Source organism: Lonchura striata, chromosome 8 (assembly GCF_050655825.1).
Source record: "Lonchura striata isolate lonStrDom1 chromosome 8, ASM5065582v1, whole genome shotgun sequence".
Taxonomy (NCBI): Eukaryota; Metazoa; Chordata; class Aves; order Passeriformes; family Estrildidae; genus Lonchura; species Lonchura striata.
Window position 1 is genome coordinate 29,059,804 of NC_140710.1, and position 26,422 is coordinate 29,086,225.

A 26,422-nucleotide genomic window follows, 5' to 3' on the forward strand; every position below is an offset into this window, starting at 1 on the left:
GGTGGCCGGGCCATGGCGGGCGGGCGGCGGGCGCGGTGAGTGCGGCGGGCGCGGGCGGCGGGGCCGGGCCGGCGGCGCCTGAGGGACGGGAGCGGGACGGGACGGGACGCGGCGCTGCTGTGGCCCGGGGCGGGTACAGCAGGGACTCCCGGGCCTGGCGGCGGCAGGGAGGAGGCGGAGGGGCCCCTGGGGCCGCACCGGCGGCGGGAGAATCACAGGATCAGGGAGTCAGTGAGGCTGGAAAAGACCTCCGAGATGGGCGAGTCCAGGCGCTGACCCAACAGCGCCTTGTCAACCTGACCACGGCACCGAGTGCCACGTCCAGGTTTTCCTCACCCACCTCCGGGGACGGTGACTCCGCCGCTCCCTGGGCAGCCCGTTCCGATGTCTAATCACCCTTACCGTGAAAAAATTCCTCCCCGTGTCCAACCCGAACCTCCACTGGCGCAGCTTGAGGCTCTGTACTCTTGTCCTATGGCTTTTTACCTGAGGGAAGAGCCCACCCTCACCTGGCCACAACCTCCTGTCAGGGAGTTGTGGAGAGCGAAGAGATCCATCCCCCCGAGCTTCCTTTTCTCCAGGCTGAGCTCGCCCAGCTCCCTCAGCACCAGACCTGTGCTCCAGACCCTTCCCCAGCTCTGTTCCTTCTCTGGACTCGCTCCAGCACCTGCACGTCCTTCCTGGCAGGTCCGGCCCGAGCCGCGGCTCCGGCCCCGCACACCCCCGGCTGCGCCCCTGGTCGGCGGGGGCTGCACGGACGCGGCTCTGGCAGATGGGGATTTTTATCTACACTCCTGCCGTTCGTTCCTATTCTGGATGCTGGCTTTGAGCTGGGGACGGAGCCCCGTACAGCTGTGAAGCCTCTCTGGCCATCTGTTAACCCTTGGGAACAGCCGTGTGCTCTGTGGGTTCTCACCGAGTGCCAGTCGCAGCTTGGCGAAGGTCGTTGTCCACTGGTGGAAAAATACAGTGTGTGGCCATAGAAGCGCTGACTGTGGTTGTCAAAGGCATGGCTTTAACCCTTTTTAAAGGATATCTCTCTTTGGATCCTTTCTGGATACAGATGTGCATAAGCACTGCAGCTGTTTCATTGTACCTTCTGAGGCCATACGACATCCATAGTTCTTTAGGGGTTGAGCAGAGTAAACTTTAAAATGTAGGTTTGCAGTGGGTTCATTGTGAGCCCACCTAGTATTTATTACAGAACAGGCATTTTTGTGTTTTCTTTTAATTTGAAAATGACTCCATGCACCCATCGTGTCCTTAAGTCTGACCTACACAGTCACTACAAGATTTGCCTCCATTTGAGGTACAAAGTTTATTTTGCTTCGTGGTACAAAGTCGTCAGCTTGGTTCTGACACCAAAATCCCACTGCCTCTCCTCAGGAGTGGAGGAGGCTGATTGGTACCATCCTACAGCAGAGACAGGCTCATCACTGCTAAAATCCAGATGGGTACATGGACCCTCATTGAATTTTTAATGTCAATCTTATGTAGGAGATGAATAAACATGTCAAGTGGAGAAGGGAAACTGCAGAATTTTCTCACTGCCTTGGCTTCATTTCCAAGTGGAACAAGGCTCCCTAAAGCATTTCCAGCTGGCTTTGTTGACCCGTAGTGGTCAGGTGGAATGTCAGTAACTGGGATGGGAACAAGGGAGAGTTGTTCTGGCTGTCTTCTGACCAGGTCCGAGCACCCTCTGTATCAGGGCCCTTGGCTCCAGCCCCTGTCCTGTACCATTCCCCATTTCAGTGTTCCCAATCCCTCCCTGCCCACGTGGCATTCCCAGCTCCCGCCCCTACCAGCTGTGTGCTCTTGGGTTGCCTACATGGCCAAGGCAAGCAGACAACTGTTGAGCCAACACTGCAGCACCCCTGGCTGCCAGCTTCCAATAAACACATAAACCCTGTCTTCAAAACATCTTCTGTCCTCTCAGATGTGTTTGGAATTAGCTGGTAGATCTACATGAAAAGTGTGATTATATAAACTTTGTTTCCATAGGAAACAGCGCTTGGTGGAAAGTCATTCTGCAAGGAGGATTAATGCAGCCGGGCTTCTTGAGGAGTTGTTTGCCACATCCTACCCCAGCAACTCCTGCCTGGCTCCCATGGGCCTCAGTGCCTGGTGGCTTCTCCTTCCTCAGGGCTGCACCCAGGAGCCGCTTGTATCCCAATCCACCCTGTCCTTATTTGTGCAGCTAGCTGAGTCAGGTGTTCCTGTTTGCTGTGCCTGCAGCTGGGAAAGATTCAGGATATTTACCCACTTGTCCTTGGCTTTCTCAAGGCTTCTGTCCTCTATCTGGCCTGTGGTTTTTATAAAGCTCATGCAAGTAGTCCTCTGACAAATTTGGCAGAAATGCAGGTGACAGATTCTAAAGTTATAACAGGCCAAGGTGGGCAGACAGATGGACAAAATTATTCTGCTTTTTCCAAAGCTGTGTGAGAATATTTCAGGCAGTTCCTGATTGTTGCAGCTGCAGGCAGAGATATTGCAGTGGTTAAAATGCTTGTGGTCTTTCATATTTATCAGTATTGCAGCTCTCAACCAGGGGTGCAGTTGTGTTTGTGGAAAGTTTGAGTGTAGATTGTGCCACATTTTGCCTGTAGATAATGAGGTTTTTAAGAGGAAAGGAGATGGAGAAACAGCAGACAAGTAAATACGTGGGAAGCCTTGAGCACTAGATGACTAAACTTGTACACAGGGCAGGCAGCACACAGAGAGTGGAAGTGACAGAATGAGTCTGAGAAATCCAAGGAGAGGTCTGTGGGAGCCTGCCTGTGGAAACTGGAATAACAAGGCTCACACAGAGAAGGCAAGCATGAGCCACCAAGGAACTGGCCAGAGAGGGGAGGATAGGAAGGAAGATTGATCTGGCGAGACTGAAGGATGTTTTGGGAAGAGGAAAATGTCACTACTGTATACGATGTTTCTTCAAGGCGTTTTCCAGGATTTACTGGAGAACTTCTAAAGGCCTTTTGATAGGTGATCCCAAAAGGTATAGTGTATATAAGAAAAACCCCATGCATTAAATGGGAATTAGACTCTACTTCCACCATATCCATTTCAGATCAGTGTCTGCTTGAGGTATGATTTTTTGCGTATTTGTGCTGCCAAACTAAACCTTTGCATGCCCCCAGACCTGATTTGTGACTTGGAGCATAGTGAAATCCTGGCAAATTGTACACACAAGTATTTTTGACATAGCAGCTAAAAAGCTTTATGATATAAAAATAAGATTGTAATATTAGGCTATGAGGCACGCCATTGATTTTGTGACTCCAATAAAAAATGTCGTGTGGGATTTTTCTGGTAACTTTGTTGGCTGCTTATAGTAGCTGTAATTTTTGTCGCAGGCAAATTGCATGCTGTTTTTTGAACTGGGAGTGAAGTGGTCTGATGTTGGTATTTAATGCCAGAAGACTTGCTTTAATTCGTGTGTTTGTGTGCACAGTGACCCCACCATGATACTGAGGAGATGCTGTTATTTGTATATTGAGTTGGAAAACTCATACTTGCTGAGAATACAGACCTGGTTGTAATAAGAGAAAAAATTGATCAGGAAATTTCCCAAAGAGGTAGCGAAAAACAAGAAGCATTTCTTATGCAAACCTTGCAGTTAGCTACAGCATTAAAAAGCTGCTAGGGCTGTTTATTTCTGGCTGTTTTCTCTTTTTGACTGGGTTTACTTTTGTCATTGTCTAAGACCCTTTTGCCATTCGTTGCACAGAGTTCTGCTCACACTCACCTTATTTTGTTCTTTTTAAAATTTTGGTGGTGTATTGTTATTTCACTTTTCTCATCTCTGACCTCATTCCAGGGCCATTCCTCATTCCAGCTTGACACTTCTGGAGTTCTCATAATCTTCCTCTCCATTCCAAGCCTTTGCCAAAGACTTGTCTTTTTCAAATGACTTTCTTCCAAAACGGCATAAATATTTTCTTACATCGCCTCAACGCTGTCACCCTTGCCATCTTCAATTTAAAACAATAAACTCAAGTTCTTGCTGTCCATGGTAAATTTGTTCATAAAAGGATTCAATTCCCGTGTCTTGCAGAGCAGAGAGTGTCATGTTGGCACCAAGGAGCAAAGTGCAGGCTGTGCGTGGAGCACTGGGAAATTGATTGCATGGCAACCTCGGGGTTGCTTTGGTGTTTGTTGGAGGAAAGCAGCAGATGACTCATGTCCTCAGATGTCACTAAAACGTGAGAGCCCACTCACCAGCAAATAAATAGTTAAATATTGAATTTTATTTATTTTTGTAAATTCTCTTTACCTCGTTGGAGGGTTTCAGCCAAAATTAGTTTCAAAGCCATGACAAAAGATAAACTAAGTAAATTACCTTTATTTTAAGTGACTGAAGTTGTATTCTCCCCACGAGTCCCAGGAAGAATATCAGAGAAACTCAGCATTCCTGGAAATCAGTCTAGAAAAGTGAGTGCTCATCTTGAGCTCCAGAGGTGTGGAACATCCTGCCCTGAGCTTTAGTGCTTTAGGCAGCCAGCGCTGGGCTGCGAGGCTTTCTTCAAATGTGTGTGTACATATCCCATAGCGAGGAGTAAGTGTTCTGAAATGACCTCTGTTCTTCTGCCTAGCTTCTTGCAAACTGTAGTGGATTTTACAAATGAATGGAAGCAGTGCTCAAAATTATTCAGAATTAGTGGTTTTAAAGAGGTGAATTATGCAGTTAAAATGTGAGGGTGCGGGTGCAGCCAGTCCGCTTTGCTTGTCTGCTTAAGTTTAAGAATAATGTGATTATTATTTAAGGATCTCTTCCTGGGTGAGTCTATCTGCAGGAATGAGAGCTTTTGGGTCAGGTGCATCTTCCTTGTCTGTGCTTCACATTCTTGTACTTGCAGTGGGTAATGTGCAAGGTGGCAGTGCTGTCTGGAGAAGAACAGGCTGCCAAAACAGAACTAGATGAAGCAGAATAATATGCTTTAATTTCCATATAAACATGTGATTCATTCTCTTTCAGTATGAGTACAAGCAGTTATTTTCCAACAGAGTAAAATCAGTATTACACAGTTAACAGAAGACCATGGTTCTAGTTTGAAGCATCCCAGAGGCTTCTAGTCTCTGCTCTTGCTGGGGTCTCTGTCCTGCTGTGAGTGCTGACAGGGATGTGGGAGAGCTGTGTGGCTGGGTGGGTCTGCTCTAGACCTCATGGAAATTTGTTCTGGGTGCTGTGGAGTCCTCTGTGGGTTTGCATTTGCTTTTATACTAACACACTTAACACCGTGCCAGCCTGATTCTGCACTGATGGCTGTGACCTGTGTGTGCCTCGCCAGGCATGGCCTAGCTGTCCTGTGGTTGCTGCTGGTAAATGAGTCTGTGGCAGCTCTTTTTTTCCAGTGCCATGATTAATTATGGCTGATTTATACACTTATTGTTAAATCGCACGAGAAGGCTTTTCTGTGTCAGTCCCCCCCCCCCCAGCTGTTTGGGGTTTGCATGATCAGTGTGGCTGGTGAAGAGAAATTCGTGCTGGCTCCCAGTGCCCCTCAGAAGTGTGCCTCATGTCCCCTTTCTGTTTGGCTTTTGGCTGCATTCAGCTAATACTAGGAAGGTAATTCTGTCTTTATAACTGAATACAGTTGATGGTGCGTTCTCTGGTCTTTACATGCAAACACTGCCCTGCCTAAGGCTTCTTGAAGGGCCAGATGTGTTTTGCAGGCCAATGTAGAAACAGATTTGTTTTTAACTGTTGTAGGTGAGGATGCTGAGAACAGGCAAGGGTTAGTGGTCTGGGATATTTTTTCTAGTTAATTTGGTTGAGATTGCAGACACCTTGTATGTTTTCTGTGGTTATGGGTTTCACAGTTGAATGCAGAAGGAACTTAGTTAACTATGAGGAAGTAAAGATGCCATCCCCCACCCCAGCTCATTTTTTTTTAAGAATGGAAAAAAAGCTGAGTAAATTATAGTGGCAGTAAATGAAAGGCAATAAACAATTAAGTCTATTCTGTCCTTATGACTTGTACCTTCAAGAAAGAAGGTTGTGCAGCTGTTCTCACTGTTGTAAGCTGTCTTAAAATCGACCTGGGAGCTTTTCTGAGGGATAGATCTTTAGGACACCAGCAATCATGGGATCTTGCACTAGTGGAGAAGTGCTTGTGAAATTAGAGCAGTCACATTAAACTACAGTTCCCTGCAAAAGTCTTGCCTGTGGTGGTTGCAGCTGCTATGATTTCAGCTGTGCAGAGATGCTATCTGGCAATTTCCCCTTCTGTGCAGATCATAGAAAGGCTGCAGGAAGGCAGCAAACCCAGTGTGTTTTGACCAAAGTGTTCAGGCTTTAGGATATGGGTTTCCACGAATGCAGGCTTATGTTCCAACCGCAAACTTGACTTGGAGTTTGGTGGGATATGCGGGATTGTAAGTTTATGTTTTGTTTATTTTTAGGGGTACCAGGAGATGCTTCAGTGGTGATACATCTTTTACAATGCAAGTTAGGCATGAAATTCATCAACTAACATCCCCTTCCTCATCCTGATCTCCAACAGACTTCCTGTAACGCTTGGAAGAAAGGGTCAGGGGAGAAGGGCTGAAAGGCACCATGAAGCTGAAGCAGCGAGTTGTGCTCTTGGCCATCCTCCTCGTCATCTTCATTTTCACCAAGGTTTTCCTCATCGACAACCTGGACACGTCGGCTGCCAACCGGGAGGACCAGCGCGCGTTCCAGCGGATGCTGGCGGGGCTGCGCGTGGCGCTGGACCCGCGCCTGGAGCACACGCTGCAGTCGCCCTGGGAGATCGCGGCGCAGTGGGTGGTGCCCCGCGAGGTGTACCCCGAGGACACCCCCGAGCTGGGCGCTGTCATGCACGCCATGACCACCAAGAAGATCATCAAAGCTGATGTGGGGTACAAAGGGACGCAGCTGAAAGCTTTGCTGATACTTGAAGGAGGACAGAAGGTTGTCTTCAAGCCCAAGAGGTAAATACTGCTTTCAATGACTGCATTAATAACTACTTCATTTATATATTTTCATAAAATATTCATTTTTTTTTCTCCATGATGTCTCATTAATGTTATTCATTTTTTCTCCATGATGTCTCATTAATGTTTAAGTTACGAATTTTTCTGTAAGTGGAAAGACCATCCTGTTATTTTTGAGACAGAATGGAGCCTTGCTGGTGCTCTAGTAACATTAGCTGTCTCTCAGGCTGTACAGCCTTGATGCTCAGTACAGCCTGTATTTAGATTAAAAGAATAATCACCGTGTTCAATCCTGAGGGGAAGTTGGTTACACCTGATGTTTCTGAGCCGTATCTTCCTCACTGTGGAAGTGCAGCTTCTGGCAGTTTGGAGACAAGCTTTGCCTCCTCGTTGTGTCAGACTGTCAGGAGAGGGTGCGGAGCAGGGAAGGAAGGAATCCTGGCAGTCGCCTCTAAAGTACGTCTCTGTGTCTGGTGTAGTTGAGTGTAGGCTGTAAAAATGGTTTGGGTAGGTCAGAATGAGAGCCCCTGAGCCTCCTGTCTGCCAGCAGTGAGTACTGGAGAATGGAGGGTAGTGATGATTCCTTGGCATGGCCTCAGTTTACAGTGATCCTCAGAAAAAAACTGACACGATTGAATGTTTCTGAAGAGTCTTGGCTGTAAAGCTTTTTGAACTTCTGTTTGTCTTTGGGGAAAAGGAGAAGAAAGATGTTAAAAAGTAAGGCCAGGTGTCCTTTAGGAGATTTCACTGCAAATGAGAAGTGTCATCACAGAAAAGATTTGGGGTTAAACAGGCATTAAGGTTTCCTATCCTGTTAATGAGTGAGTGCAGAGGCTACAAAGATGCTCTGAGGGTTGGAGCACCTCTGCTTGGAGACAGGTTGAGAGAGTTGGGGCTGGAAAAGAGAAGGCTTCACGGAGACTTTAGAGCCCCTTCCTGTGCCTAAAGGGGCTCAAGAGAAATTACTTGGGACAAGGGCTTGCAGTGACAGGACCAAGAGAAATGGCTTCACACTGACAGAGGGCAGGGATTGATAGGATAGTGGGAAGAAATTCTTCCCTGTGAGGGTGATAAAGCCCTGGCACAGGTTGTCCAAAGAAGCTATGGCTGCCCCATCCCTGTAGTGTTCAGAGGCCAGGTTGGACAGGGCTTGTAACAGCCTGGTCTAGTGGAAGGTGTCCCTGCCCATGGCAGCAGAATTGGAATGAAATGTTCTTCCAACCCAAAGCAGTCTCTGATTTTATGATCAGAGAATGAGAAAAAAATCTGTGTACAGCCAACTCCTGCTCTGGCTGGAGCTCCCCTGCAGGTCCAGACAGCATGAGCCTTGCACACCAAATCCTGGTGGTACCAGAGGCATCTCCAGTGGAGGCACTGGGGATTCACAGCATTCCCAGAGAGCTCTCTGTGTCATGGACTGCAGTCAAGTGTTTCACCAAGAGTTCAATTGCCTTCTGTAATGCCCGGTCTGTGCAGGCAAACACAGCCCCTGTGCTCCAGCAAGGACACATGCAGCTGGGAATGTTTTAGGAGCACTAGAGAGGGTGGTCTTGGCCATCCTGGTAGACCCAGGTTCTGTTTGTGACTGCTGAATAGCCAGGTTTGTGGGCAGAGTCCTGTTCTGGCACTGCAAGAGAGTCTGTTTAACTAGCTTTGGACTTGAAAGCTCTGTCAAAGTTACTGCTAGAAACAGTTCTGAGCAAACTTACCAGCTGGGGAGGAGGACTTCCCTCATTACTTTTGCTCTGGAAAGGACTAGATGCCTACTGTGCATGGAAACAAAATGTTTGGTCAGGATTTACTAATAAATTTTAGCTCTGCAGCTTTCAAAATGTGACCATGTTTCCAAAAGCCACCTGTAAGTACGTACCAACTTCGAGGACATGTTCTGAGGATTAACTGTCTCACTTCAAATTTACTTGAAATTCACCCTAATTTACTAACATATAATACTTGCCATCATCACATCTGGTGGTATATGTGACAGAAGATGCTGGTTTGGTGAAAGCTCCCATTTGGCAGGAGTCCTGCACTGGTGAATTCTCTGTTGAGCTGCCTTGCAGAGAAGCTGAAGCATTTGCTCAGGCTGGGGAAGTGGACTGTCTTCTCATCCCACATCCTCCCTGAGCAAGGCTAAAACACCAGGTGCAGCTCAGTGCCTTCTCTTACATTGTTGTTGCTACTGCTTGAACACAAATTCTGCTGGAAGTAATCCAGTTTAAACAATTGGATACACAGATGGAAATGAGAAAATAGGAAGCCTAATTTGGCCCTATTTTATTTGAAAACATGTTGCATTTCACCCGTTTGCTCAGTATTGATTATGGTATTTCACACTCAGCTGCAGTGTGGTGCTAAAGCAGTATCTACACTGATCCAGATGTCAGGCAGCTGAGAAATTGGTGTTTGCCCTGACTAAATACCAACTACTATAAGATAAAAAAGGTAGCAAAAAGCCTTGCACTTCACCAAAATACACCATTGTTGTTGCAATAAGTGCCTAATTTCTATTTTTTGCTGTTCATTATGTCTTTTCTCTGCCAGGATAAAGGCTCTGTTTATACCCAGTATTGTCCTCAGGTTCATGCTTGCTGATTTTCGATCTACTTAAGATTGCGTTTGCTATCTCTTCCACAATATAAGATTGTATTTGAGAACTGTTAATGTACAATTCTTTCTAACCCCAAAATCATCTGTAGAATTGCTGCTTTCCAGTATAAATAGCCCCCTGTTCCATAGCAGGGTCTGTGCTCTCTCTAAGATGTGACTTGGCATATGGCTGGATTGAAATTTATTAGTTGGAATGTGAACTGCTTCCCGAGCTCTGGAGACCACTGTACATCACTGACCTTTCCTCCTTATTTACCACTTCAACAGTCTGGACACTTCAATCTCATTGATGTTTTTCTACTCTCCCATTGGCAGTCACTTGCAGAGTAACCCAGAGACTCTTAAACTATTATTAAATTGTTACTCTGAACAGCAAAATTGACAGGGATTCTACATAGACTCACTTCATTTGATTTCTCTCAATTCCAGATATGCCAGGGATTATATAGTGGAAGGAGAACCCTATGCTGGCTACGACAGACACAACGCAGAAGTGGCAGCCTTTCACTTGGATAGGTATGGAATTACTGCTTTATCTGCTTTTACTGTCTTTGGAAAATACCAGAAAAAAGGGGTTCTTTGAAGAATGCACCTCAGATGGGAGCTACCTCTAACCTGCCAATTTACCACATTGAAGCCAAAATAAGAATTAGCTTATTCTGTTAAACTTTGTTTCTAAGATCTGTTCAAGAGGGTAACATTTTAGATACTTGTGAAAAGTTTGGAAAGGAGAATGAGCCCTGAAACCACTCTAGTTAATATTGTAGGTGAGAAGGACCTTAACCAAATGCCATGAAAGAGTCTGAAATGTCTGTGCTAAGTTCATGTCCAGTTCACTAAGAAGTCAAGAATAATGTCCAGACTAACAATTTAGTCTACACTAACTATGAATCAGTGCATCCTAGAGGAAAACCAGCTATTCATACACTAATTGTGCTTGGGGTATCCAGGTGGTTTTGTAGACCTGTGCTGGAGGTGCAATTACAGGAAAAAATGAAAATTATAGGATGTTCAAAGAATGGGACAGAAAACACCAAACACCGAATGTCAATAGTTTTGAAATGCTGTTAGTGCTGCAATTTTACATAACATAAATGAGCACAGTCTCTGTTTCCTCATAGGAAGATTTGGTGGTGAAGACACATAAAATCTTGAGAAAAGGAATAAGGAGGGAAAAATATAACAAAGGATAGAATGGTTGAACTGAAACTGAGGTTTCTCAGTACATAGATAAGAACCTTATCACTGTGACTAAACTTTTAGGTGGTGACAGATGTTTGTTAGTCCTGATACATCTGTGGAACTCATTGCACAGGCAGTAGAAATCAGTAATTCTAGGAAGAATTAGAAGATCTAGGATGATAACTAATTGAGTAACATCCATTGCTGCTACAGCCAGCTTGTGCTGGTGGGCCAAGATCAGGGTATATTAAGACCAAAAATTCCAGATGTCAGTTCATTTGTGCTTTCAAAAAGCATACAGGTTTCAGGTTCCCTGAAAAAGTAGTGATTGAACATTCAATCAAAACCTCTTTCAGGTGTCCAAATCTCACTTAACTCTTTTTTGCTGTTCATTTGGTCATGATTTTGTGCTTTTTTCTCTGGCCTTTCTCTGTGGCTCTGCAGCTCTTTATTCTTCAGGAATACCTTCTCCAAGGATGCTGTTGTTTCAAGAAGGATCTGGGATCATTTTGTGTGTTTACCACTGATGGGGAGGCTGTGCCTTCCAGGATCATGTCCTCTCAACTGTGGGTCTGAAAATACAGGGGCAGGTTTTCCACATATAAGCTGTGGGTTTGTTTTGTTGGAACACCTGCTTTTGCTCAGGCTGTGCATAGCTTGGTATTGGCTCTGAGTTTTGTCCTGATGCACATGACTTGTTCAGACAGGCATTCTGTGTTGCCCTTTCTTAGAGTTATTTTATACTGATGGAAGGTGATTTACTCATTGAATATCTAAAACAAATCCTTTTCACTTTTTGGAGTGACTCTCCCAATACATCTGTGGAATGTCCAGTTGTCCCTTTTCCAGAAGAGCCTTTTCAGGATCTTTTTCTGAGATGCAAAGACTATCCAAAGGGTGTCAAAAGTGCATTAAGAGACTTGGGGCTAACACTCCTTTGATCTTTGTGCTTCTTTAAGCACTTTTAAAATTCCATTACAAACACCTGAGTCATTTGTGGTCACAGAGCAAAGGCTGTGGTAGGCATGGGAGTGGAACCTGGATCTTGTAACTGCAAGTTTTATGGTTGTTCTTCCCACTTCTGTTTTTCCAGGCACTTCTCAGGCATTCACTTTTGTACTACCATTCTCTCTTCCCTTCTCTGTCCTTGTGCCAAACAAAACAACTCTTGGATTGGTTGCTTTCAAGTGTAATTGAATTTGGCTTAAGCATAACATTTTAATAGATAGTGGTTCCCACAAATTAGAAATGATCTTTCCAGGTGACCAGCCCACGGGCCATATGGTTTTACTGCTTCAGCCTGTTTCAGACACATGATGGATATTTCTGGTGTGAGGTCTGAGTTCTGAGAGTTGGATTGTGGTGCATCCTCTGTTGCTCTGCTGCAAATGCTCTAATAAAGGAGTGTCACTGATGGCCTATAAAGTAAGTTTAACATCCAGGCACATAAGAAAAATTAGTTTCCTTACTTTGCCTTGGAGAAGAGAGGAGGTTGCTGCAGGGCTTCAGCTTTACTCTTTGGTCTCTGTCATCTCTGACAGAGACTATGGGGATTTTTTTTTGTTTTGTTTTGATTTTGAACTGCTGCCTGTGTTGCAAATTCTCAGGTCGTGTTTTTTCACCCCAAATCAGAATCCTGGGTTTCCGCCGAGCCCCGCTGGTGGTTGGCAGGTTTGTGAATCTGCGCACAGAGATCAAACCAGTGGCCACGGAGCAGCTCCTGGGCACCTTCATGACTGTGGGTAAGTGCATTCCATGGACTTTGCTGCCCAGGAGAGGAAAAATGCTTAATGGGAAAAAAGAGCTGTGGGAGCCTGACACGGCTATAGAGCAGTTAACCATGATGCAGGAAGCTCTTTCTGTGCCAGGAGGGATCTTGGATAACCCCGTTTGGAGAGGGAGGAGGACTCGGTTTTCTTCAAGTAGTGTTCCCACATACTGCTGTTACAGATGGGATTTTTATTTTTTGAGTAAGAATTTTCTCTCTGCTGTCAGAGATGGTTAGAAAAGTCTGTGATTAGATCTGAAAAGAAGAGAATAAAGTTGTATTTAATGTGAAGAGAGTGGTGATTTGGGATAATTTTTAAAGCTGACACACTGGTTGGTATTAGATGTTGTTTGTGCTGCATCAGAGCCTGCAGAGCATTTACAACCAATGGCAGAACTTCCCTGTGTTGTTTATAATAATAATGCTGTGAAGGACACATAATAGAAGCTATTAATGTGGACTCCTACCAGGTGGTCATTAAGCACCAAGAAATTACTTATGCTGCAGCTTTAACTCCCTCAGGCTCTCATAAACCATCCAATTATTACTCTTTTGTTTGTTTGTTTCATTTCCTAATCAGAAGGCTCCAGAGATGATTGTTCCTTACCGCTGGTAACGTTCCTGTTAGCAGCACTGCTGGCAGGCTCACCTGCTGCCTGACATTGCCACTTACAAGGTGCAACTTCCAGATGAAAGTTTCAGCTCAGCCTCTCCAGCCTCTCGTGGCATTCACATGGGGCTCCTGCCTCAGGCAGCCTTTACATTTTCCAATTTCTGTTGAGATAACCAAGCTGTTTGCTAGAAGCAGTGTTGCCTTGAGAAATAAGGCTCCAGAAATTTTCATTGCTCCTCCTTAGATTCCTTTGAACTGCTGTTCTGCAAAGCAGGAACTAAAGAAATGGGTGGATCTGTGGAGGAGGTTAGACTCTTTCGTCAGGCCAAATTTGACCAAAATCCTGAGGTTTTGAAGAAGAGAGGATTCATTCATACTCAGTGCAGGTTTACTGGAGTTACAGCTAGAATATTAAAGAATTTAGTCTCTTGCTAGACCTGCTGCAGACCCAGGATGGGAAAAGAGACTTGCAGGCTTTCCATACAAATAAGAAATCTGGTCTGCAAGCTCTGTGTTGGTAATGATCTGTGACATCCTCGGGTTGTCTGACAGGATACTGGGAGCACAGGGTCTGTGCTCCAAAGGAGTGCTGGCTGAGAGGTGGGGCTGTGTGAGGATGAAAAGGGAAGAATATGGAATTTGGAGAGCTGAGCCTGCTCTGGGGAGGATATTGGACGTAGAACCAAAGGAAGAAAGGATAGGGAGTAATCACAATTAAGTGAGACATAGCTGAAGAATATTTTGGAAGAACATCTGTGAGCATGGAACTGGATTTAACTTGGCAGGGATCAAGCGAAGGTGGGTTAAGAAGAGGAAAATAGAAAATGTTAAACTAAAACTACTAATGCAGGCTGCTCCAGATTACTTGATGCTACAGGATGCATCAGTGTTAGTGGACTAAAGGCTGGAGCATTTTGTTGCTCCTCTCCTGTCAGAAGACACTGCTGAAGCTTTGACAGATCTGCATTCCTAGATCATGTGAGACTGATACTTGTTTCTGTCTCCTCTGCCGAGTCAGCTCAAGTAGCTGAGACTTGTGGCAAGTTCCAGGGCACCAAATCCCTTCAAGTTCTGATGTGTGTCTTTTCACTTATCTCTTTTTGGTCAGCTTTTTCAAGTAAGTGGGAAATCTGACATATGAAGCATGAAATGTGAACAGCAAGCAGTGTTAACATTGCAAAGTCAGGGTCCTCAGGACTAGGAAAGGATCACAAAAACTTGTTGAGAGTGTAATGTTGTATTAATTCTCAGAGTGATAAAGTTATTAGAAAATATAATTGCTCTCTCCTTTTCACATTACTCTTTAATTGCTCTGAATGAATGGATGTCTGTGTAATCTCCTTTGAGCCTCTCCCTTTCAGAGACAGGAACCACGAAGACAAGTGCAGTAAAATCCTGTTGTGGGGAAACCTCTGCTGCAACAACATGCTCCTGAATTTCAGTTGGATTCCTTGGATTAATACCTCTTAATTTGATACCTCTTAATTTTTCTTTTTAAGGCAATAACACTTGCTTCTATGGGAAGTGCTACTATTGTCGGGAGACAGAGCCAGCCTGTGCAGATGGGGACATCATGGAGGGCTCAGTGACCCTGTGGCTGCCGGACGTTTGGCCGCTCCAGAAACACCGGCACCCCTGGGGCAGGACCTACCGGGAGGGCAAACTGGCCAGGTATGAGAACATGCCGTGTTATTCTTTACAGATGATAATTTGCACTAAAATGACCCTTGCAGATACAGTCGTTAATTAAAGAGCTCTAAGTGCTTTCAAAACCTACAGTTGTGTCGACAGCTTTCTTCTACAAAAGTAGAAGCCAAGAAGTCCAGAATAAAATTTAAATTAAAATGAGGAAGAAAAAAAATCTTCATTTTCCACAATACTAAGCACTGTCCTTTTCCTGTATTTTGCCTGGAACAGAGCTCCACAATGCAGTCAATCTAAGCTCTGAGAATCTTGTCTGCAGGCAAACTAAGATTCTTCTCATGTGCCACTGGACCTTCTGTTAATGCTGTGGCCCATGAAATGTGGCAGCACTGTACCATACCTAATTTCATTATCCATATGGTTTGTTTTCAGAGTTGTGGAACTAGTTTAACTTCAGCTGGGCCCTGTGTTGTGGTTTGACACTGGCCAAACACCAGGCACTCACAAAAGTTGCTCACTTACCCACTTCTCTTACAATTGGGCAGAGGAGAGGGAAAAAAATTAACAAAGGTCTCATGAGTTGAGATAACAACTAGGAAAAAATACTCTAAGGGCAAAACAGGTCCAAATTTAAAGGTATATAGTAAAATTATTATTAACAGAGTCAGAGAAGGACAATGAGAAGTAAAATAAGCCTTTAAAACACCTTTTTTCTCCCCAACCCCTCCTTCCTTCCCACCAGCAGCTCAGGACGACAGGGCGTGGGAGTTTTGGTCAGTTCATCATTGGAGATCTTTTCCTATTCACTCAGGAGAGGAGTCTTTTCTCTGCTATGCCATGAGTCTCTCCTATGGGCAAACACTTGTCCTAAAACTGTTGTGGCGTGGGTCACTTGTCCATGGGGTGCAGTCTTTTAGGGATAGGCTGCTCCAGTTTGGGAGCAAGGAGAGAGCAAGCAAGCTCTTTCTTTCTCTGGAAGTAGGGGCCCTCTTTCTCTATTCAGGTCTCTCACTGGGCCACAATTTTCTCTAGCATCCACCCACTCTGCCATGAGCACTTTTCCCATGGGCTCTGCATCCCCGATGGACTTGAGACATTCAAAGGAGACAGTTGGTTTTATCACAGTCCTCAGCACAGCCTGCAGAGGAATCTTGGCTCTGACACCTGGAGCACCTCCTCCCCTTCTTTATTTTCCGCTGACCTTGGTATTTCCATGTTGTTTTCCCTCACATGTCCTCACTTCTTCCTCTTCTCTGACTAAAAGGAAAACTGCTGCTTGTGGGTACCATTGTCAATGTTACTTCCACCAATTCAAAGATTGTTGCAAGATCCCACAGTGCCCAGAGGTAAATCCCATCTATATTCTGTGTTGCGGAGTCACTTGTCATGCTTCCACTGCTGGCCATCAGAGACTGGCTCTGTCAGACATGGTGGAAGCTTCCAGCAGCTTCTCACAGAAGCCACACCTGTGGCCTTCCCCTGTTACCAAAAAATCAGGCTGTGCCACATCAACACACCCTGGAAAGTCCTTTGCTTTGAATGCCATCGGTATTTGGTGACCGTGCTCAGCATGTATAGAATGCTAAATCCTACATTTGTCCTTCTATAAGCAGCATTCTACAATAGATGTAACACATCTGAGTTCCTGAGGTGGGCATGTTTCTGCCATGACCAGAACAAATGGGTTTGAGCTTAGTAAATTTTTCCAAATCTATCTTGAACTTGGAAGTGATTAGAAGAGATTTTCAGTCCTTTATCTAAAGTATCCGTTGATTTCTGATGATGTGATTTTCTCAGAATATCATCCAAAGGCTTTGTTGAATTGTTTTAGGGTATAAAATGCACAGATTGAGTTTTGAGCAGCAGATGTTTTTTCTTTCCCAGCAGGTCAAAATCAGCTGTGTTCAGTACACAGTACATCGCAGTGATGAACAAGATTAATTTCTTGGAGGTGTTGCTCCTATTGAGAGGCTCCTTTTCATCACACCCTGCCTGCTTACACAGGGGTTTACCTTGATTCCTGTGCTGATTTGATATTTGGTGTATTTAAACTCACACTTTCCTCCTTCCGATGAAGTTACAGGGTTCTGATGTTTTTAACCATGTCATGCTGCACATTTCACTTTGAGAGATCAGAATTCTCAAAGTGAAATGTGCAGCATGACCCAGGTTCTTGGGTCATGCTCTTCCTTTTCTGTGCCTTGTAATTGTGAAAAAATAACTCTGTAAGAATTTTTTCCTGCCCTAGCTGCTGTTTTGAGATGACCTTTTGAACATAATTCACACAGCCACATTAGTGTATGTAATTTTTAATGGAGGTGTAATAGACAAAATCCCTGACCTTCCAAGGCCTGTGCTAATACAATATAAATTATCAGAAATGAGTGTTGGATAAAAGTCTCTTTTGAAAGACTGCATGGAAGATGAGAGAGTGCATAGTATATCTGAAAAATTGTGGCAAGGAGATTAAGTACTGTTCTGAAGAAAAATGAGAGAAAAATAAACACTTGAGGGAGAATGGGATGCAGCATAAGAAATACATCAAGAACAAGAAGAGGTTCTGAGACTCTTGCTGTGTGGATTTGTGCTACACGTTGAGTGTGAGTTGGACCTTGGTGCAAAGATCCCTCTTTCTAGGGGGATTTAGGCACAGCATTTGAGGAACATGTGTCACCTATTATTAAGAACATTGAGAAGATAAATTTTTAAGCTCCCTGATTTGGATACCTGGAAGCAAGGTGGGATAGTGGGATCTCTAGTTCCAGATCATTAGAAGATGAAGTGGGATATGTGGCAGTTGTAGTAATTAAACTCTGATCTTCCTACTTTTATGACTATCTGCAGTCTTGAGCATGTCAGCAAGTCTCTCCAGCTTGTGTTGCTTCCATCTCTGTTTCCTAATCACAGATGGTTTAAGGCATTTCCAATTTAACTGCTATTTTGTGAAGGATTGTTTCAGTCCTTACATGGAAGATGTCCTTGTTATTTAGGTTGACAGATGGGAAGGATATACACCAGAGATTTGGCTGTTTTGGTGGTGGTGTTGAATAGGTTTAAAAGCTGTAAAGAAGAAAATGAGAAAATTTAAAATCCTAGCTTTGGAGAATTGAGACTTGACATCCGTGTTATGAGATTACACGTAGGAGAAGAAGGAGATAAGAGGGAAGCTTGAAATCATGTCAGTGGTGAAGAAGGTGAGATACTCTGAAAGGAAGTGGGAAGGAAAGAGACAGCTGTGCGTGAAGGAGAGTGACCCCTGTGAAGCCCTTCTTCTGGGGACAGAGGGGCTCATCACTAACCAGATGAGGATATTTGCATTAAAAAGAAAAAAGGAAGAGGATGGCTGGAAAGCCAGATGGAAACAGCTCAAGGCAATGGAAAGAGACACAGAACGAGAACACTGAAGTGTTCCGTGGGAAGTTGAAGAAGCAAGGCATGGCAGTAATCTTCCCGTAACATAGCCCAGCCACTGTGGAGTGGCGAGGAAGCAAACTCTGACTTTGCTTTCTGTAGGAGGATGATCTTTGTGTGTCTTTGAACTGAACCTACAGCTTGCTCCACAGGCTGGGATGTTAATGCAGGGTTTACTCTTCTCATGAAACACTGGTGTCCAGCTCTTCCTTCTTTGTCTAGCCTGGGCTGCTCCCCTTTCGTGGTGCACTGGAAGGTGACTGAGTGTAGCTGCTGCTGCTGTGCAGGGGTGGTTCCCTGAATGTGCTGCTTGGTTCCTCTCTGGCTGCAGGTGGGAGTATGATGAGAGCTACTGCGACGCCGTGAAGAAAACATCCCCGTACGACTCGGGCCCGCGCCTGCTGGACATCATCGACACAGCCATCTTTGACTACCTGATCGGCAACGCCGACCGGCACCACTACGAGAGTTTCCAGGATGATGAGGGAGCCAGCATGCTCATCCTGCTGGACAATGCCAAAAGGTGAGCCTGGGCACAGTCCTGGCAGCCTGGCAGTGGTGAGTGCAAGGGCACAACATTTATCTGCTCTGTCTCTCTCTGTTTTCTCTCTCTAACTTACTCTTTAATATCTTCTGTAATAGTCTTTCCTTTTTATCAGAAATTACTCACCAAATCTTAGGGCCCTTCAAAGGCTGTGGTGCTGACAGGACAAGGGGGAATGGATTCAAACTGAAAGAAAGTGGGTTTAGATGAGATAGTAGGAAGAAATTCTTCCCTCTGAGGGTGGGGGGGCCCTGACACAGGTTGCCCAGAGAAGCTGTGGCTGCCCCATCCCTGGAAGTGTCTAAGGACAGGTCGGATAGGGGCTTGGAGCAACCTGGGATAGTGAGAAGTGTCCCTGCCTATGGCAGGGTGGGGAACAAGATGAGCTTTAACCCAGCTCTTTCAACCAAACCATTCTAGGACTCCATGATTCTACTCTGTGCTCTAGAGATTCTTCTGTCTTGGCAAAGTCCTACTCAAGCTACAGAAACCTCCCAATTAACACAGTATTTGCCAAAGCAACTTTCAAAGGTTTGCTCAAGTCTCTCCTCCTATCCCCAGAAATGCCCTTTCCTTTTAGGCTTTTAATTAATGGAAGATTGAAAACCTTGGCTTTTTTATTTATCACCAGTCAGTATAAGTGAGTGCTTTAATAGAAGCAGATTTTCTAAAATGTATTTCTGTGTAATTTGGCATTCCTTGCCTTCTGAATATGCCTACTCTGGCTTTGAAAGGTTAAAAAGCTTAGAATGGAGATAGAAGTGATACCCAGCACAAAAATGATGATGTTCTAAATGTCGACATTAATTCTTACCCAAACAAAAATGTTTTAAAAATTTGTTCAGAATATGAGTTCTTCTGTCCTTGCTGAAGTTTTTTTGTATGTTGTCCACTATAGTTTAAGTTAAAAATCATATTGAAGACCAGCCTTGTTTAAATCACAACAATTTGATTAACTTTTCTTAAACCCATAAAGGTTATCTACTTGCCTTCCTCATAATTTAGTCCAGCAATTCTGGATTATGTATTTTTCTGGTGGGCACTCCCATGAGCAGTGGCAGTGAGTTTCCCTTCTGTGAAGGACCAGCAGTTCCTGTGGCAGGCTCTGCTCTGGCTTTGCACACCACTTGTACCAAGTGTACACAGCACTTGAGACCTTGGAGATCCTTGGAAGGCTTGGAGTTACATTTATTTTCCCATTTATCTTCAGTATAGTGGATTTCTTCCATCTTTTCATCCATCCTCCCCGTCATCAGCCTGTTCAGTAATACTCCAGTACGACAGCAGGATGCATTCCACCTTGGAGCTGCTTTAATTACTGCTGCTTTAGGTGAATTTGGCAAAAATGCTCTTTCTGTTCCTCACTGACAATGTGCTAAGAGGAAGGAAGGCAATGGATTAGTCACTGGAAGTGAATATGGGGTTTGAAGGTCAAGTCCTTTCATTATGGTACTTTCCTGTGGCGTTATGAAAATATATTTTTGGTGGGGCTTTGCAGGCTGACAGTAAATTGTTTTCTTGAAAATTTAAGTCATTTATTTATAATAAAATATTAAATTGTTTTTTCAAGTCCTTTGAAATAATGGGTAGGGGATAGTTTTTCACAGCACTATGGTAGAACGGACCCATAAGGTGGAACGGACCCATAAGGATCACTGATCTCAGTTCCTTGTTGAAACTAAACCATGTGAGTAAGAGCAGATGCTCCTTGGTGCCATGACCACTTCCCTGGAACTTATTAGTTTTGAAGCTACAAATAACAGAATTATTTGGGCAGTGTAATGCCAGCCCCCTACAGCAACTTATCTTTATTGAGGGGAAAGTTCTTAGTTGAATACAGTATTATGAGGAAGAAGAAACTATGAAAAATAAATCCAGCATGTGTTTAGATGAAGCTTGAAATACTATGGAAGCCTTCTGGCTTGAAATGTTTAAGTTGATCACTTTGTTAGTGAACTGTTGCTGCTGTTTGGTTCCTTCCCTGCCCAGCTGTGTCAGACAGGCAAAGCTCCCATTCTGCCTGCCCAGAATACCAGTTACTCCTTACCCCTCCTCATCACTTGTAAACTCCTCTGAAATGCCTCTCTAAGGTGCCTTGGTCTGGTAAAGAACTGGGTATACAGTGCTGCATCTATTTACCTGCTTAGCTGATGCCAATGAAAGTTATATCTGTGACTGGTTATGGCCTGTTTGTATTTTAATTTAAATGATTTGATCTCTTGGAGCATGAAATTGCTTAGTATTGATTTCTCTGAATTCTTTAGAAAGCTCTTTACGTTGAGAACAACCTTAGGAGTTCAGCTGGTTCACTTGGTTTTCATTTTGCTTTTCAGCTTTGGAAACCCTGCCCTGGATGAAAGAAGCATCTTAGCTCCTCTCTATCAGTGCTGCATGTAAGTGAAACACAGAGGTGCTGTTCGCTTTCCTTTTGTAATTGCTGGCCTTAGGTTTGCAGTGTCATTAACTTGGGAGCCAACTCGCAACCTGAAAAGGTTTGCTTGGGTCCACAGTGCTGTACTTTTTTGAGATATTGTCTGTTTGATGGATGGTCACTGCCCAAAAAACCGAGGAGTCCATTTTCATGAAGGCAGAGATTTAGCTGCAGAAAGTGTTGTCACCTCCAGGTCACTGGTTCAGCTCTGTGCACAGTCAGAGTGACAGGCACTTTGCATCTGCAGCTGTCCCCATCCAGCTCCTGACAAATCAACGTTCACCTCCCAGCTTGAGTTCTCCCTGGCAGCAGTGAAGGATGGCAATTCAATCATTTCAAACATGGTTTCTAAAGAAAACTGCAGCCCTGCTCAGGGGGCTCCTCTCAAGTAAAATCTATAGTTTCTTTGCAGAGTTTTTTTTCTGCTTTGGCCTTTTGAGCTGTGGTTTTATTTTCAGAGGCTGTGACTTTTTGATTTCTGTTCTGTGTCCAGTCTCTTACCAGGCCATTGCTACTTCTCAGGAAATAGATGCCCCAAGGGCTGGAGTGCCTCTCCTCTGGAACAGCCTGAGAGCTGGGATGTTCAACCTGGAGAAGAAAAGACCCTGAGGAGACCTCAGAGCCCCTTCCAGGGGCTCCAAGAGAGCTGGAGAGGGACTTAGAACAAGAGCCTGCAGTGACAGGATAAGGGGGAATAGCTTCACACTGACAGAGGACAGAGTTAGGTGGGATATTGAGAAGAAATTCTTCCCTGTGAGGAGGCCCTGGCACAAGTTGTTCAGAGATGCTGTGGCTGCCCCATCCCTGGAAATGTCCAAGGCCAGGTGGGACAGGGCCTGGAACAACCTGATCTAGTGGAGGGTGTCCCTGCCCATGGCAAGGAGGGGTGGAATGAGATGTTCTTTAAGGTCCCTTCTGGTCCAAGCCATTCTGGGATTCTCTGAAAATTTCCATGAAGAAAAACACTGAGATATCAATTTCCTGACTCTGATACTTCAATATGAACTCCTTCAAGCCTTCCAAATGGAGCTTGTCTGTGAAGCTTGTCCTTCAAAGGTTCTTCTTCCAAATTCTCTGGGACCTTTGCAGAAAGCCTGAACTCTCATCTTGCTTGCACTAAGCACAGCTCCCTACATGCTGCAGTACACCTGACCTATGTTCTGCAAATCTTTTTAAAAGTCAGATGGAGAGTAGTTAAAGAACTTTTAAATTCTTTCATTTTCCTACATTAATTTTAAATGTATGTTTAATTTCATTCTTTATTGAGATTCTTCTGGAGTATTTGTCATCTTGATTCCCCCAAATGCAACCAAAGGAGAAGCTTATCTCTGTAAGAGACTTTGCAATTTCCTGCTTTTCAGATTTTCCTTCTTTCTGGTACCAGGCAAATGCCATATAAGAATTAATTTGCATAGTTGTTTTAACTGTAGGGTTGTTACAACACTTGTTTATTTTGCTGGTTTTATTAGAAGCCATCAAACCCAAGAGTTTAGACCAGCGGTACTAAAGATTTGGTCCTGAAGGATTTAGGGGAGAATCCCAAGAGACTTCACAGAACAGGAGAGTTGAGATGGGCTGACATGAACCAGCTCAGTGTCCAGTGAAGAGAAAAGGTCACTGCTGTGTTCTCTTTCTTGGAAGTTTGGTCAACTGCCTTTTGTCCTTTGTGATTCATTATTGGTCAGTGATGCTCTTCCTGAAGTGACCTGACTTTTGTTTGAATTTGTTCATTTTCCTTCCTTTTCTTTCCTTCCCAAACTGCGTCTAGGAGGCCTCAGGACTGAAGACCTTCTGTGATCTCAGCTGGAAGTGTTCCTGTGTAACATCAGAGTTGTATCACACCAGATTGATTCTTCATCACCTTTAACTTTCAAGTTTCATTAGATCCTGTCTATGATGCAGTTCCACCTGGATCCTGCCATCCCAAAACCACTTGTGCCATGAGTCTCTATTCTTGATGAGCCGCTATTCCCAGTGGGATGCAGCAGGACCCTGGTGTGGTGATGTGTGTTTGTTTCTTTTGCAGCATCCGGGTTTCTACCTGGAACAGGCTGAATTACCTGAAGAACGGAGTCTTGAAGTCTGCCTTAAAAACTGCCATGTCGCATGACCCCATCTCACCTGTGCTCTCCACCCCTCACCTGGACGCCCTGGACCAGCGCCTCCTCAGCATCCTGGCTACAGTGAAGCAGTGCACAGACCAGTTTGGGCCAGATGTTGTGCTGGTGGAAGACAGGATGACTCTGTCTCACTTGTAATCGTAGCGGAACACGAGATGAAACTCCTTTTTTAAAAAAAAACAAACAAAAAAGTGATAGAAAAACAGCACAATCAGTTCAGAAGGGCTGTGGCCAAGATGGACTGACACGAACAGGAAAGCTGCCGAGCCAGAGGAAGGGAGGTGACACTGGCTTTTTCCTTGGGCTGGCAGCAGTGAGAGGTGGGAAGGAGGCCTGGGATGGCTCAGCCCCCACGGTGGCATCGTGGCCACTGTGGCGTGTCCATTGCCGGCAGTGGGCGTCGCGCTGGATAAAAACGGCTCTGGGTGCTGGTGCAGTGTGTGGAATACAGAACTCCTTTGTGGACTGGATCTGGAGGGGATGAACAGAGATGAACAGTACAGTCCTCTCCCCTTCTCCTCCCCTTATACTCTGGCGAGTTTGTGTGATTCAGGGTTGTACACAATCAGCTCTGAGCTGGTTGGGCATTTTACTGCTTCTTTAGAGAATGAGCAGGGGCGAATAAAATAACTATTGGACTGAAGAGTTGTACCACCCCCCCAGGGGTGGGATGTTCTTCTGATTGTCTGAGGGGTGGGAGAGGGGACCTCTGCTGCTCACTTGGCTTTTCCTTGATAAAAGGCTGAGAAAGGGGGCTGCCTCCTATGTGATAATGCTTCAGTGTTTTTGCTGAAGTCCTATCAAAGGTTTATCCACAGGGTTGGAGATTTAGGAGAGGACAGGGTAGTTATACAGCACTTGATAATTAAGGGGTTATATTAAGTTTCTGTTTGTCTTGTCCCTTTTTATAAATTAATCTGGCAAGGTCTGAGTAGAGAAAATATCCTTGCAGTCCTGTGTCCATTTTAACCAAATGTTCATTCTCTTGTATCTGAGGAGGACAGAATCTGTCCTTGGAAGCAGTTCTGCGTAGTGAGGTCAGGCTGCTTTACTGTGAGCCCTGAGTGCTGTGGAGCCTCTGGGCATGTGGGACTGGGGGAAGAGGTGTTTGCTGGACTTCCCCAGTCACCAGCAGTAACCTGAGGTGCACACACAGCCCTGAGCTGTGGTCTTCTTCATCTCACCTGAGAGAGCTTTCTGCTTCTCCCTGTGACCAGCTCAGCACTGCTTTCTGGGGACACCAGTGTTGGGGTCCCACGCTCACCTGGTTTGGCTGTGGCTAAACTCACAAGCTGTGACCTCTTCCAGGAGGTTTTCTGCCTTCCCCAGTTGCTTCTTGCAACCCCTACTGCAATGTTCTGCCTGGGATGGTCATCCAGGAGTCCTCGCTAATGGTTTTGCCATAGACAGAGAGAAGTTGGCTTTTCAGGGCAGGCTTGCAGCACTCATGCTAGTCCTGTTGTCCTTCAGCACTGCAGCCTGTGCTGCCAATGAGTTTGTGTCATAGACCTGATAACCTTGGGGCAGGTCTCACTTTGTGTCTTGAGAAGAGAAGCAGCATCATCACTGTTTCCAAATTGAACAGTTTTGCATCAGTGTTCAGCCAGCATGGTCTTAATGTAAGGAAGGAGCTTTTTCTCATTGCATGAGCAGAGTATCTTGAAAGTAGAATTTGACTGTTTACCTGAGATTGAATTCTTGCTGTCTTCTGGACTTGGCCACAGTCATAGATGCCATAGAGCAATGAGATGATGGGATCTGGAGTTATTTACTGGAGTTCTTAGTCAGGATGGTGACAATGGTGACACACAGCCAGCTTTGAGGACACTGTGAAGCTCATTCCTCTATCACCTGATAAGAGAACATGGTTTAGAAGCTGTGGGTGGTACTTGTGGGGCTGGAGCAAGTGCTGGTTTAAGCTGTTTCCCAGGAAATTTCATATTATTTACCCAAAGGGGAAATAGTGAAGCACATGATTGGTGGCTTGTAGCATTTCTAAAAGTATATACTTCTCTTTGAGTTTAAACATGAGTTCTTAATATTTTGGGAGGGATCTACCAAAATCTAATATTTGATTTCTATGTGATCACTCTTGATATTTACATTTGATTTAATAATGGGCTCAAAAAAAAGATCTTTCAGTCTTTGAAATTAAATTAGTGTTGAGGACTTACATATTGCTTTAAGCTAAAACTTTTGCTGTCAGATGGAACCTGACATGAGTTGTTTTCCCAGTATAAATGTCAAAGATTTAAAGCAGGGTATCGGTTTATTTTGGTTTACTTGTGGACAAAGGGCATGAAGTCCAGCATTATCAATAGGAGGAAGCAAGAAAGGGTTGTTTTTTGGGATTGTTTTTTTTATTTGTGATATTGATGCTTCTGCTTGCTGGAAACACTACTGGAGGTTGGTGTTCTGCATCAGGAAAGAAAAATAAATTCCTCTCTTAAACCAAAAACAGGAAGATCTGGTTTTGGCCTTGTGGCAATTTCTGCCCTTTTGGCAGTGATGGTCATTTTGCTTGAACGCAGAACCCTGAGAGATTTTAAATTGTAACCGTTGCAAAGGAAATGAGGAGCAGCATCCACGTGCCAACAGGGTCTGCTTGAATCTGAAAATTAACACTGTTTGCAAGGCAGGTGCTCTGTGGAGGAGGTTTTCCAGACACCTTATTCTTGTTCACTGTGCATGTGTCACCCACTGGCCCCAGATGTTACACACTGGTTGTGTCATGGTTATCAATGATATCAGAGCACTGGAAGCACAGAAATCAAGAACTAATTAAAGAGCCTCATCAGCCATCTGCTATTTACCTCCTCCTTCCCAAGTCAGCCATCAGGGGGAGGAGACACTCGAGTCAGCTCTTCTTCCAGCAGCTGATGAACTGGAGTGTGTCTTGCCAAATAAACTTCAACTCAAAAGTACTAATTTATTAAGAAGGTAATTTATTTACTGCAGCAGCTGGAGCGGGATGCTGGAAACAAACCCCCCTCGAGGATGTGCCAGAGGAGGCCCCTGGGAGCTGCTGCACAAATGGAGTTGCTAATAAGCAAACAGAATGCAATCATGACTTTCTACTCCTATACCCCGGGGTCAGATCCCACATAAAGCAACATTGTGTGAGTAAAGATTTTAATAAAGCAACATTGATGGATTGCCTAAA

General features: G+C 44.7%; 1 protein-coding gene across 4 annotated transcripts; it reads left to right on the plus strand.

Annotated features, from left to right (window-relative positions):
- Window positions 1-26,422, plus strand: FAM20B (FAM20B glycosaminoglycan xylosylkinase). 4 transcript variants are annotated; one of them, XM_085586703.1, is made up of 8 exons: window positions 1-35; window positions 6,403-6,933; window positions 9,976-10,062; window positions 12,361-12,470; window positions 14,609-14,780; window positions 18,496-18,687; window positions 21,042-21,101; window positions 22,908-26,422. In XM_085586703.1, the coding sequence occupies exons 2-8, from the start codon at window positions 6,557-6,559 to the stop codon at window positions 22,921-22,923; spliced, it is 1,014 nt and encodes a 337-aa protein (XP_085442829.1). In that variant the 5' UTR covers window positions 1-35; window positions 6,403-6,556; the 3' UTR covers window positions 22,924-26,422. The 4 variants fall into 4 exon arrangements, with proteins under 4 accessions (XP_085442829.1, XP_021401510.1, XP_085442830.1 ...); XM_021545835.3 differs by having other exon boundaries at window positions 23,166-26,422; XM_085586704.1 differs by having other exon boundaries at window positions 6,504-6,933.

What these genes read in the sequence shown, in the direction of transcription:
- FAM20B (XM_021545835.3), top strand. Translation starts at nt 6,557, where the DNA reads ATGAAGCTGAAGCAGCGAGTTGTGCTCTTGGCCATCCTCCTCGTCATC. An exon ending in GTTGTCTTCAAGCCCAAGAG is followed by an intron (nt 6,934 to 9,975) that starts GTAAATACTGCT and finishes TCTCAATTCCAG; the next exon opens with ATATGCCAGGGATTATATAG. An exon ending in CCTCTCTATCAGTGCTGCAT is followed by an intron (nt 21,102 to 23,165) that starts GTAAGTGAAACA and finishes TTTCTTTTGCAG; the next exon opens with CATCCGGGTTTCTACCTGGA.